The 14,590-nt window shown below is 39.7% G+C and overlaps 1 protein-coding gene across 3 annotated transcripts in view; it reads left to right on the plus strand.

Annotated features, from left to right (window-relative positions):
- The window catches only part of ARHGEF6 (Rac/Cdc42 guanine nucleotide exchange factor 6), a 119,200-nt gene that overhangs the window by 65,637 nt on the left and 38,973 nt on the right, over window positions 1-14,590 (plus strand). For all 3 annotated transcript variants that reach the window (XM_006082040.3, XM_006082041.3, XM_023757617.1), the window contains 3 exons: window positions 3,916-4,010; window positions 8,418-8,513; window positions 10,019-10,141. In XM_006082040.3, coding sequence (XP_006082102.1) covers window positions 3,916-4,010; window positions 8,418-8,513; window positions 10,019-10,141 — 314 coding nt within the window. The remainder of the gene's footprint in view (window positions 1-3,915; window positions 4,011-8,417; window positions 8,514-10,018; window positions 10,142-14,590) is intronic.

Here is a 14,590-nt window from a genome sequence, read left to right on the forward strand (position 1 = left end):
TATTCTCATCACACATTGTTAGGTATTGTCCCCCAGTTTTGAAGTATTCTGTTCCAATTTTTTAGTCTTTTTTTTCTATTTGCTTTTACGTTTTGGAAATTTCTATTGACATATCTTCAAGCTCAGAGATTCTTCAGTGGCTCAGCCTACTAATGAGCCCATCCAAGGCATTCTTCATTTCTTTTATAGTGTTTTTTATTTTCAGCATTTCATTTTTATTCTTTCTTAGTATTTCTCTCTGCTTACAATATCAATCTGTTCTTATATGTTATCTACTTTTACTATTACTGGTCTTAGCATATTAATCATAGTTACATTAAAATCCTAGTCTGATAATGCCAACATTCCTGCCATATTTGACTCTCATTCTAATGTTTGCTCTGTTTTTTCAAGCTGTTTTTTTTTTTACCTTTTAATATGCTTTGTAATTTTTTTGTTGGAAACCAGACATGATGTACTAGGTAAAAGGAATTGTAGTAAATAGGCCTTTAGTAATGTGATGGTGAGGTGTGAGGAAGTGTTTTAATGTCCTATGATTAGTTCTCCATCTTTTGGTGAGCTTATGTCCCTAGATCAGCCGTGGGCAAACTACGGCCCGCGGGGCGAATCCGGCCCGTTTGAAATGAATAAAACTAAAAAAAAAAAGACCGTACCCTTTTATGTAATGATGTTTACTTTGAATTTATATTAGTTCACACAAACACTCCATCCATGCTTTTGTTCCGGCCCTCCGGACCAGTTTAAGAACCCATTGTGGCCCTCGAGTCAAAAAGTTTGCCCACCCCTGCCCTAGATTGTAAACTTCACCAGCGCTTCTCAGTTTTTTTCTTTTTCCTCCCTTAGGTGGGACTTCAAGATCAGAATTAGGTATTTCCCTTCTCCTAGATATGTTAGGCTTTGATAAAACCCCAATAGGTTAGGCTATGATAAAATTATTGCTCTCTTGAGAGGAAACCTTGTTACGAAGAACAGAATTTTCTGAAGCATGAGTGGGATTATCCTCCTATCTTCATTGTGAGAACCCTTTAGAGCTACTGGAAGTAAAAGTCACAAAAGTGTGGGTATACTCCCCTGTGACTGGGCCCCTGGAGTTTTTAACTTTCATACTGTTTTGCATTGAGCCCCCAGCTATTCATTTCAGTTCAGGTTTTCCTACCCAGGTTCCAATTCCCATGGAGATTTCTGCTCCTGTGTTTCCTCTCCAGCAAGTTTTGATTCTCTGTATCTTTCTGTCTGTTTCTCCAATTTAGGGAGTAATGTTTTCCCCATGACCACAATTCACTGACAGATATAAGAGAAGATAAGTTTTCTTTCAGTTTGTTCAGCTATTTACTTGTTATTAGGATAGAGTAATGACTTACACGCTTCTTAAATGCAAGATTGGAAATTAGAAGTCCAAATTCATCTCTTTTTTTTGGTTTTTTAATTTAACTTAATTTTTAAGTCTTTATTGTTGAGAGTACTACAGATGTCCCCCCCATTGCCCCCCTCCACCTGGTTTGCGCCCTTTATTGTGCTTAGACTTTGTATAGGGGTGACATTTCTATTTCATTATTGGATTAATTTCAGAGAACTTTAGTCCCACCAGGCCCCTGGATTTACATTTATAACTTTAAAGAATAGTTTCTGAAGAATAGAGGAACTGAGAGGAGACATTAGTGGCTGGGGAGGAAGGGCTACCATTTAAGCCCCAGCTTTTTTTTTTTTTTGCTTTTTTATTGTTGACCTTATTACAGATACCCATATCTCCACTTTCTACCCCTTTGCCAGCCTTCACCAGCCCCAGCCCCCTTCCCTTTGGCCATCACCACACTGTTGTTTGTGTGTATGTGGCATACATATATTTTCTTTGGTTAATCCCTTCACCTTCTTTCAACCAGTCCCCCCTCCCCTCTTCCCTCTGACACTTGTCAGTTTGTTCCATGTATCTATACCCCTGGTTCTATTTTGTTTGTCACTTTATTTTGTTCATTAGTTTCCACATATAAGTGAAATCATGTGGTATTTGTCTTTCTCTGTTTATAATCCCCAGTTTTTGAAGCCACCCTTGTGTCCCTTGTTCTTCTAAACCAGTAGTTCTCAACTAGGGGGTCATATTACTCTTCCGGTGACATTTGACAATGTCTAGAGACATTTTTGGTTGTCATAACTGGGGTAGAGGATGGCATGCAACTGGCATCTAGTAGATATAGGATGCTGCTCAACATCCTATAGTGCACAGGGCATCCCCTCACAGCGAATAATTATCTGGTCTGAAATGTCAACATTGCTGCCATTCAGAAACCTTTTTAACCCCTTAAATTGCTCGGACTGTTTCCCACTCACCCAGCACCTACCTGTACAGGTGTCTTACTATCTCTTCACAGTGGTCGCCGAAGGTAGGTGAAATGTCATGATTTGAGATGAGGTGAGCAAAGCCTTAAATTTGAAGCAACTTGTCAGTCAATAGGAAAGTGTGGATGACCACGCTCTAGACCAGTTGATTCCCCAAAAGCCCACTGCTACCTGGGCTCCACTTGCATTGTTCATTCCATCTTTCAAAAGCAGGTCATCGTGCATTGTCTTGTGAGTATATGTCTGGCATATTGGTAGGCTCAGGGGCCTCTCCTAGCTAAGAATGCCTTACATTGTCTTGTGATCCCTCATTGTCTCGTTTAATATCTCCCTCTACAAATAGAGTGGAAACTACCTGCGGACAACATGGCATTTGGCATTGACTGGATATTCAATGAATTTTTTTGTTGAAAGAATTAGGGCTATGTGAGAGAAAATATGTAAAAATGTAAGCTTGGTTATACCTAGGAGCTCAAAGTGAAAGCTGTAGGTGCCTCCAGAGAGGCTAGGAAATGGGATGTGACCCTACAACTGATAGGGGAAGAGAAATTATGGGCCTATACATTGGTTGTTTTGCCTATAGGATTTAATTGGTTTGTCATTAATAATACTGGTAAATATTATTTCCCTTGTTAAATTTCTCACATTTCACTTTCCTTTTCTCTTTGAATTGTTTATACTAGCACCCTTTATCTTTATTAAAAGACCAGTTTTAACCCTGTTTGAAAATTCAGTGTCCTCAGATTTTGTTCCCTAAGGGTCTTATCAAAAACATAACTTAAAAAATCGTTTGTGATGTTTGACATTAGTTATTGTTATATTATCTTGATATTGATTGAATCTCTACAGTAAGTCCTCACAACACCATCGATGACTTTAAGTGAAATGATGTATAACAAAATGAATTTTACCATAGACCAGTGGTTGGCAAACTCTTTAGTCAACAGAGCCAAATATCAACAGTACAATGATTGAAATTTCTTTTGAGAGCCAAATTTTTTAAACTTAAACTATATAGGTAGGTACATTGTTATTAACTTAATTAGGGTACTCCTAAGGCTTAGGAAGAGTCACACTCAAGGGGCCAAAGAGTCGCAGGTGGCTCGCGAGCCGCAGTTTGCCGACCACTGCCATAGACTATCAGCAGTTGCCAACCTTTCGGGCCTCATGGACCACCAGTGGTCCATGGAGCACTGGTTGACGACCACTGGACTAATTGATATAAATGAGAGTTAGATTCCTACAGCATCTCATTAACATTATAATAAAACGATGTTGAACAAAATAACATTATTCAATGACCTGCTCTATGGATTAAGGTAGCTGGTCTCAATTTTTCCATACATAAAATGGGAATAATGATCCTTTGTTAGCTAACTGAGACTTTTCTTGTGATGCAATTATAAAAGTAGTTTGCTAGAATGAAACAAAGTGCATTCACTTTGTGCTTCTTACTTACACTGCTAGCCTGAGTAAATGGGATGTTGATCTAGTAATTTGATTAAAAGATCTAAAGTTATAATTTTATCTTGGACTGATTGTCCTGACAATTATAATGCCTTGATCTTTGTTTCTCCACAGGTGTTACAGAACATACTAGACACTGAAAAAGATTATGCTAAAGAACTTCAGTCTCTTCTTGTTACTTACTTAAGACCTCTGCAGTCCAATAACAAGTAAGATTTATATTTGAAACCCCTCACTAAATAAAGCAAGATAACATCAGCAATATGGAGTCATTGTTCTCATGTCACTGAATAATTGATATTGCCCTTTAGAAGAATTTCCACAGATCACAGGTTGCTAAGAACATGATCAAGGCAACAGAAAAGAGCGTGGTTTTCTTTCTCTTCTGTCTGTGGAAGGGATGAGTAGATCTGCATTTCTGTCTCACAATTTTTATGCTATATGTTTTAAGTGATACATCTGGTTTTACCTCACAGAAAAAGAGCTTGTTGGTGTTTTTATCCAGAAAGCACATAAACTGAAAATTCTTTTGCTCACTCTGACGTTTGCTTGCCAGGGCGGAAATTCTTTCCCATGCGCCGAGAGTGGAAAAAATGTGGCATTTTATGAATGTTCATAAGAACAATTCAAAGCAGTATTTTACCCAGGCAAAAGTGAACGATAAAGAGATGCAAAAATGTTTTTTTTTAAAATAAAATGTTCTAAACTTATTCTGGTCTTAGAAACCTGAGGTGATTGTCTGAGGCCTGAATTGAAAACTTAATTTTCACAAATGAAAAATATTGGCCATTCATTTTTTGTGTGCTTGTAGGAATAACATATTTAACAAATAGTGCCTCACTGCATTTGTTTGTATTTTTATGTTAATTTATTAATCTTTACTACAGATTATGATCTATAAGTCAAATAGAAAATTTAGCAGTTGGTCCATATAATGGAAAACAAAAGCCTCCTCTTTTACTTTAGTAAGAGTTTATTTTGTTAGACAGTTGCCTAAACTATTGACTTCATGCTTGAATAAGTTTAATATATTTCACTTTTCTCCTTTTTTTCCAAATCATGTTTGCTTAGGCATAATGTCTTGCTAAATTTTGCACTTGGTTATTTTCATGGCACTATGGGAATCTTACTTCAGTATGAAAAGACTGTATTCCTGTGTTTTTTAAGAGTTTAAACATAATCAACAAAATGTCTTTTGTCATTATTATGTAAAACATGAAGTGTTCTATGAATCATGGTTCTTAGAGCTGAATGGAACCTCAATGAATCACTGGGTCTAGTGCCCTGGAAGAAATGACTGTCCCCACTAAATAAATAAGAAAACTGAAGTCCATAAAGGCTTTCTGCTGTACCCATCACACAACCAGTCAGTGGCCAGATTGGATCATTTTGTCTCCTGCCACCGAGTGAAATGTGCCTTTTGAGGTGACAGGCAGAGGAGAAGAGGAACACTGAAGTGGTAACCCTGGGAGAGGAGATCGTAAGATTTCAAATGAAGGAGTGACTGATTAGTAATCAAGAAACAGTACGAGGAAAGGAAAGGAAAAGAGCCAGGTTAGAGGAGGTGAGAGACCTGAGTCAGAACTGAACTGTTCCCAAATAAATTAAAAATGCAGTTATAGTAAGTTTCCATTGGTTCTGTCTTGGAGACCCCAGAATGATTTGAGCCAAACCAGATTATTTATTGTCTGATCCTGAAGGGGCCAAATAAGCCCAGTCAAGTTCTTTGGGGCTGTGAGAGAGTAACAACCAGGGAAGCTGGCTGAAGGTTTCACTTTCGACACCCATAAAAGGGGTTTTCCAGCTTGGTTCAGGAAGACATTAGAGTAGAGGAACTGGGAGCTTTTTATACTCTAGGGGTTATTGGTAACATTTGTTGGGGGTCTTCCTTTTCTTTGTCAGCAAAAATTACTCTCTTGGCCCTAACCGGTTTGGCTCAGTGGATAGAGCGTCAGCCTGCGGATGCAAGGGTCCCAGGTTCGATTTCAGTCAAGGGCATGTACCTTGGTTGTGGGCACATCCCCAGTGGGGCGTGTGCAGGAGGCAGCTGATCGATGTTTCTCTCTCATCGATGTTTCTAACTCTCTATCCCTCTCCTTTCCTCTCTGTAAAAAATCAATTAAAAAAAATATATATATATATATATATTTAAATATATTTTATTGATTTTTTACAGAGAGGAAGGGAGAGAGATAGAGAGTTAGAAACATCAGTGAGAGAGAAACATCGATAAGCTGCCTCCTGCACATCTCCTACTGGGGATGTGCCCGCAACCCAAGTACATGCCCTTGACCGGAATCGAACCTGGGACCTTTCAGTCCGCAGGCCGACGCTCTATCCACCGAGCCAAACCGGTCTCGGCAATAAAATATATTTTTTAAAAAATTACTCTCTTGGAAATATTCCCTTAGTATTACTATACTAAGGAGAAAGGACATGTGGCAGATACTGGCCTTTTAAGTAAATCTTCAGCAAAGTTTTCTCCCAAAAAGTGGTTAAGAGTATGGGCTCTGGAGCTAGAATGTTTTTTTTAATTTATTTTTTAAATTATGTTTTTTTATTATTGATTAAGGTATTACAAATGTGTCCTTATCCCCCCATTGTCCCCTCATCCCCCCAGTCCTGCCCTCACCCTCACCCCCTGTTGTCTGCGTCCATCGCTTACGCTTATATGCATGCATGTTTTGATTCAAATTTTGACTTCGCTATTTACTGGCTTTGTGACTTGGGGTGATTTGCATAACCTTCCTGTGCCTGGGTTTCCTTACAAGTAAGATAGAAACAATAGTACCTACATCATAAAGTTATTGTAAGGTTCAAATGAGTTATTACTTGTAAAATGCTTGCATAAGTGTTAAGTGCTATATGAGTGTTGTTAGCTCTTGTTGTTATCACCTACTAGTATTTTTTTTCAATTACAGTTTACATTCAATATTATTTTGTATTAGTTTCAAATGTACAGCATGGTGGCTAGATATTTCCAGTACGGGGGTGTCCCTCAGCCCAGCCTGAGTCCTCTGCAATCTGGGACCCCTTGGGGGATGCCTGCAGGATCAGGCTTAAACTGGCAATTGGATATCCCTCTTGAAATGCAGGACCGCTGGCTCCTAACCACTCACTTGCCTGCCTGCCTGATCACCCCTAACCACTCTGCCTGCCTGCCTGATTGCCCCTAACTGTTCTCCCCTGCTGGCCTGATCACCCTAACTGTTCTCCCCTGCTGGCCTGATCACCCTAAGTGCTCTCCCCTGCCGGATTGATTGCCCTAACTGCAAGCCTGATCCCCCTAACTAACTGCTCTCCCCTGCCGGCCTGATCCCCCTAATTGCTCTCCCCTGCCGGCCTGATCGCTCCTAACTGCCTCTACCTCGGCCCCACCACCGTGGCTTTGTCCAGAAGGACATCTGGAAGGTTGCCCGGAAGATGTCTGGTGTAATTAGCATATTACCATTTTATTAGTATAGATTATTGACTATATTTTCTATACTGTGATTGATATCCCTGTGACTATTTTATAACTATCAATCTGTACTTCTCAATCCCTTCATCTTTTTCACCCAGTCCCCCAACCCCTCTCCCCTCTGGCAGCTATCAGTCTGTTCTGTGTATCTATGCGTCTGTTTCTGTTTTGATAGGGGAAGAATGAATGAGAAAAATTTTAATATAGAGGCCCTGGCCAAAATTGTTCAGTTTGCTTTTGTTTGACTCCATTCCACTCCAAAAACAAAGAAATCAGTGCTATTTTCTTTCCTCCTACTTCCTCTCATATAGAATTTTTTTAGTTGATTTATGTGCATTTTAATATAGGAGAAACTGGATTTTGCTTTTTCCCCCTGTGCATTATATTAGCATATATAATACCTTTCAATTACTTTCCCAGCTCCTCTAGAAGAGAGTACTCAATTTTTTTTTACATTTATCTCCACCTATGATGTATTTTACATGTTTAGATGCTAAGATGTTTTTATTGAGGTATAATTGACATATATCATTGTATTAGTTTCAGGTGTACAGCATAATGATTTGATTGTGAAATGATTGCCACAATAAGTCTAGTTAACAGCCATCACCCTATATAGTTACAGAAATTTTTTTTCTTGTGATGAGAACTACTAAGATCCACCCTCTTAACAGCTTTCAAATATGCAGTGCAGTATTATTAACTATAGTCACCATGCTGTGCATTGCATCTCCATCACATTTATTTTATAACTGGAAGTTTATACTTTTTGACTTCCTTCACCCATTTTGTCAACACCTATCCCCCATATGTGACAAACACCAATCTGTTCTCTGTAGATACTTAGATATTAAATACTTGTTATTAATTTACTCATTTTGTAAAATACCTGATAAATACATAAAATACCTTATAAACACTTGTTTTCTTTAGGATCATTATTCTTATTATAGAAAAGAGAAATCAAGGAAAGAAGCTTTAGAAAGTTGCTTAAAACTGGAGTTGGCATAAATTAAAAAAAGTTAAAATATATGGATTGCTTCCCTTGACTCATATGCTACTTCCTAGCAAATTATCAGCTCACTGGACTAGAGAGAAATAACTAGAGTCAAGTTCTATTCACTGACACCATATAAATATATGTATTTTTTTTCAGTCTGAGTACTGTGGAGTTTACATCTTTATTGGGGAACTTTGAGGAAGTATGCACATTTCAGCAGACACTCTGCCAAGCCTTAGAAGAATGTTCAAAGTAAGTGTCACATATTGCCATAAGGATAGCTAGCAACATTGTTTTTGTTTTATTTTCCTTTTAATTTTTGTCTTAGACAGGGGTACTTTATATCTATGCTTTTAATACAACTTGAGTATTGTCCCAGAGCAGAGAGGATGCACCAGGTGGTGGTACAGTGTCAAATCACTTGTATTTTTGTCTTTATTTTAAAATCATATAAGTTTACTGCTTCTGGTCAGTATAAGAGAGAAATAAGGTCTCAATTAAGCATGGATGAAGCCTTTGACATCAATTAGGTATTTTCTTTTGTACATTGTAAATTACTTGGAAAAGTTATTCAGATTATTCATTAAGTTTCACAAGCTTGTTTTTCTCTTTTAATTACTCCTGGTATCATGTCTATTATACTAACAGTTGAAAGAGATGAAAAGTGGGGAAAGGAAAAGTATCTTTCTGTGAACCAAAACACATATTTGATGGCTAGCTAGATTGTTGAGGTATTCAACTTCATACTACAAAATGAACTATAATGATCGTCAGGCAATATATTTCTGTAGAAGGATTAATTTTCCAAGCAGTGTATTTTGGAGAAGTTGGTGACTTTCATCATCTATAGGGAAATTGGGGCTATTACCTGTTTCTTTTTTAAAAATTTTATTTATTTAATAGTAATTGATTTCTTATTTTTTAAAAAAATTCTTTATTGTTTAAAGTATTACATATAGTATTACCTATATATCCTTTTTCATCCATTGACCTCTCCCCAGCCACCCCCACCCCCCACCTATTTCTTTATGGGACACAGATGGTTGTCTAGGGAAGGCGATGGTAAAAGCCCACACTAAAGAGATCTGAGGAGCCATTCCAAATGCTGATAAGGATCCAGATTATTCATATAGAAAGATGTTCACTAAGTGAGAAGAGCAGATTACAAACTAGATTTGTGATCTTTATTTTCCATTTTATAGAGAAACATGTAGGAGAAAGTCCAATGAATATGACAAAATTGTTATAATAGGTATCTCTGAATGGTGGAATCCTGAGTACTTTTTTTCTTCCTGGTATTTGTCTGATTTTTTGATAAATGAAACCAGGTGGTTTGTAATTTTAAAAATCCTGAGTCCACCCTGCCTAGCAAGCACCAGGCCACCAAGACTATGTAATACTTCTTTTTGGATTTTATTAGTTTTGTCTATACTTGAACTTCATCTAAATTAGCCAAGAGTATTTTTAGTATGGCCAGTAAAATTTGAATATTATAATTTGAACAAGCATTTTAGAAGAAAACCCTACCTACTGTTTCTAAATAAGTATCTGACCCTATGTATTGGCCTATGTTTTGTGATTAGAGTTACAGCAGTAGTCAAGAATTTGTGTTTCATGGATAAAATGGTTGTAATATAGTTTCTCCTTTAACTTTGGCAGAATTTGAAATGTTTGCATGTTCCCAGTATTAATTTGAATCATCTTCCTTTCTCCCCTGTTTTCTGTTTTACATTGTGTTCCACCTGTTTTACCTACAGATTTCCAGAAAACCAACACAAAGTAGGAGGTTGTCTACTGAACCTCATGCCTCATTTTAAATCCATGTATTTGGCTTACTGTGCGAATCATCCTTCAGCTGTAAATGTACTCACCCAACACAGGTAAATCATTAACATTTTCCCAAATAAACTGTTTTACAGTGAGACCCTTTCCTAGAACCATCTCATTTGGAAATCTAAGTTCTCCAGTAGAACTCTTAATTATTCCCATTCATCATGCCAGGAATTGATTCATTGTTACATGTACTGAGTGTTTATCAATTCAACAAATAATCTACTGAGCACCTAATATGTGCAAGATCCTGTACTAGCTGGTGGAGATACAGCAGTGAACAAGGAAGAGAAGGTCCCTCTCTTCATGGAGCATAGAATCTTGACGGAAATGCAGGCATGAAATTAAATATTGTAAACATGTTGTATACTAAAGGGTAATTAAAAGGATGCAGTGAGAATTTTCAACATGGTATGAAACTTAGTGTGGGGTGAGGGGAAGATTGGAGAAGGTGTTCCTGAAGTAAAATTCTATTTAGATCCAATGGGTTAGCCTTTCCCTGCCCCAGTGAATGTTTTATCTGGGATGCTGGCAAGTAGCTAAACCACTTAGGTTAATCTCTTTCAATTTTCTATTTTCTGGTAGGGGAAGTCTCAGACAGTGTTATGGCTAAAAGGCAGCTATTAACATGGAAAAGTGGAAGGAAACTAACACTGTAAACTTTGTGGCAGGTACTTTAAGCAAAGGGCTTATAATAATTATACACTGAATATAAATTGTTTCTGATTCCATGGAGAACAACAGAATAGTAGTGTCTCCTTTAAGAGTTCTTGCAAGGGACTAGGATAAATCTTCTAACTTCCTTTACCCTTTGATTACCTATCCCTGACACATTTGCTGAGACATTTATCTGGGCCAGAACACTGTATGATAGGCTTAAAGATGCAGCTTTAACTTTTAAATCATGTGCTAGAAATCTGGGTGGGACAGTAGCAAGAACAACACACACAGGCTCTTAGGACTTAACCTGGAGACTAGATTCATAATGGACACAAATTCTGGAGACTGCTCAATAATGAAAAGAATATTCTTCTCGGAGAAATCAAGATGGGGGCATAGGTAAACACCGGAAATTGCTGCCTCGCACAACAACTTCAAAAATACAACTAAAAGACAAAACGGACATCAACCAGAACCACAGGAAGGCTGGCTGAGTGGAAATTCTACAACTAGAAGGAAAGAGAAAAGCACACAGAGACTCAGAGGAGGTTCGGGAGTAAAGTGCAGAGGTACGGAGGCGCACGTGGAAAGGGCTGGCAACTGAGGACACGGTTGTCTTTTTCAACCGGGAGGGAGTCTCAAGCTCCCTACGGCTCTGAACTCCAGTTCTGGGTGAGTCTCTGGGGACCCAGGCTCATACGGGGAGAAACTGGACTGTCTGGCATCGGTCAGACCTCGAGGGCAGCTTTCTCTCAGAGGTGCTTGCAGCGATTACTGGACACTGAGATGCAGGACCTCTTAGGGTAGGGCTGAGGAGCAGCCATAGTTGCTTGTTCCACCCTGTTGATGCCCTGAGACCCCGCCTCACCCAAGCTGTTTGCAGAGGCTTTTGCATATGAATGGCCTGGCCCTTTGCAATCTGAAATTACCTAACAAACTGCAGCTGGGTCAGAGAGACCCAGAACTTCCAAAAGAAGGCCCAAGGCCCCACAGCAGTTTGCATTGCTTCACAGCTGGGCCTCATCTGGGCACCTCCAAACCTAAAACAAAGAAGAGGAATCTGCAGATCTCTCCATAACTCCTGCTGGGTAGCCTCAGGCAGAGGCTAAATTAGCACCTCCTTAGAGATCCAAGTGCCAGTGTACCCAGTGGTCAGAGTGGGACCATCCAGATTACAACTCCTCAGATCCATAAGGGACACACTCAGGGGGCATATTCAGTGAGCACCAAAGCCCCACTGAAGCAAGTCTTGCCCCATAAGGGTGTCTTCAGCACAGAAGTTCTCCCACTGCAGACACAGCTGATTCTCACAGACAATTGGCCTGGAGGTCAATTCCTCCCAGTGATACCTACAACAATCAAGGCTTAACTACAACAAGACTGTGCACAAAGCCCACAAAGGGGTGCACCAAGAGTGTCCACCTCAGGTAATTGGGGAGGCTGAGCCACTGGGCCCTATAGGACACCTAACATAGAAAGCCACTCTATCAATACAGGGAAGCATAAAAAATGCAGAGACAAAGAAACAGGTCACAAATGACAAAAATGGAGGGAAGCAAACTACTGGATATAGAGTTCAAAACCACACTTATAAGGTTTTTCAAGAATTTTCTAGAAACCGCCGATAAATTTAGTGAGACCCTCAAGAAATCTAGTGAGACCCTTGAGGATATGAAAAAGGACTAACTAGAAATTAAGCATACACTGACTGAAATAAAGAATATTATACAGAGTTCCAACAGCAGACTAGAGGATCGCAAGAATCAAGTCAAAGATTTGAAATACGAAGAAGCAAGAAACACCCAACCGGAAAAGCAAAAAGAAAAGAGAATCCAAAAATATGAAGATAGTGTAAGGAGCCTTTGGGACAACTTCAAGCGTACCAACATCCGAATTATGGGGGTGCCAGAAGAAGAGAGAGAGCAAGATATTGGAAACCTATTTGAAGAAATAATGACAGAAAACTTCCCCTATCTGGTGAAAGAAATAGACTTACAAGTCCAGGAAGCGCAGAGAACCCCAAACTAAAGGAATCCAAAGAGGACCACACCAAGACACATCATAATTAAAATGCCAAGAGCAAAAGACAAAGAGAGAATCTTAAAAGCAGCAAGAGAAAAACAGTCAGTTACCTACAAGGGAGTACCCATACGACCGTCAGCTGATTTCTCAACAGAAACTATCCAGGCCAGAAGGGAGTGGCAAGAAATATTCAAAGTGATGAATACCAAGAACCTACAACCAAGATTACTTTATCCAGCAAAGCTATCATTCAGAATTGAAGGTCAGATAAAGAGCTTCACAGAGAAGAAAAAGCTAAAGGAGTTCATCACCACCAAACCAGTATTATATGAAATGCTGAAAGGTATCCTTTAAGAAGAGGAAGAAGAAGAAAAAGGTAAACATACAAATTATGAACAACAAATACACATCTATCAACAAGTGAATCTAAAAATCAAGTGAATAAATAATCTGATGAACAGAATAAACTGGTGAATATAATAGAATCAGGGGCATAGAAAGGGAGTGGACTGACTATTCTTGGGGGGAAAAGGGTGTGGGGGGTGCAGGAAGAGACTGGACAAAAATCGTACACCTATGGATGAGGACAGTGGTGGGGGGGGTAAGGGCAGAGGGTGGGGTGGGAACCAGGTGGAGGGGAGCTATGGGGGGAAAAAAGAGGAACAACTGTAATAGTCTGAACAATAAAGATTTAATTAAAAACAAACAAACAAACAAACAAAAAAGAATATTCTTCTCTTAGCCTGGCCGAAACTTGACCTCCTAGAGCCAGGCTAGAATACTAGTTGATACTGACCCTCAGAAGTGGCAGTAATTGTGTGTGTTTTTTTTCTGATTTGTAAGGAGCTTTATTGACTTCATAGAGCTGTTATGTAAGGACATTTTTAATGTAGAATTCAGTAGTTCCTATTTGAAGGTACATTTTATTCTCCTGATAAAAGTTATGAATTCTTATGGAATAGTAAATATGGAAGTTGAATTTATAGAAAGAGAAGCCATGACTCTGGGTTATTTAGGCAAGTGCTTAAAGCTCATAACCTAATATATAAAAGGCCAGGGTTGTAACGACCAATCATGACCGAAGGCTGACCAACCCGGAAGTCCTTCAGTCAACGCTGGGTTGCTGTGGCGACCCAGCACTGATTGTCCCGCTGCAGCCTGGTGACCCAGCACTGACTGCCCAGGGGGCTGAGACCCAGAGAGAGAGGCAGGGTCTGATCTGTAGCTTCAGTGGTAGCTGTTGATCAGTACTTGCCTCTCTCTTTCTCTCCCTCTTTCTTTCCGGGCTTCACCAGCAGCCGGGCCTTTCTTTCTCTCCCGGCCTCCGCAGGGGCTACTGTTCAGCCCCGCCTCTCTTATCAGGCCCAGAGATAAGCCCAGAGATGCTGACTGGCATAGGAACCGACCAATCAGAACCAAATGTGGGTGCTGTGAAAAACCAATGGCTGCCTAGGAGGCGGAGATTTTGATGTTGATTGGCATAGGAACCAACCAATCAGAACCAGATGTGGGTGCTGTGAAAAACCAATGGCTGCCTAGGAGGCGGAGCCTCTGACACTGACTGGCATAGAAACTGACCAATAAGAACCAAATTGGTCAGCAGAGGAGGGCAGTTGGGGGCAACCAGGCTGGCAGGGGAGGGCAGTTAGGGGTGATTAGGCAGGCAGGCAGGTGAGCAGTTAGGAGCCAGTGGTCCCAGACTGTGAGATGGATGTCCAACTGCCAGTTTAGGCCCGATCCCTAATTGGAGAGGGTGCAGGCTGGGCTGAGGGAACGCCCCCCCCCTCTGTGCACAAATTTTGTGCACCGGGCCTCTA

This window comes from Myotis lucifugus, unplaced genomic scaffold, assembly GCF_000147115.1.
Source record: "Myotis lucifugus unplaced genomic scaffold, Myoluc2.0 scaffold_2, whole genome shotgun sequence".
Classification (NCBI taxonomy): domain Eukaryota; kingdom Metazoa; phylum Chordata; class Mammalia; order Chiroptera; family Vespertilionidae; genus Myotis; species Myotis lucifugus.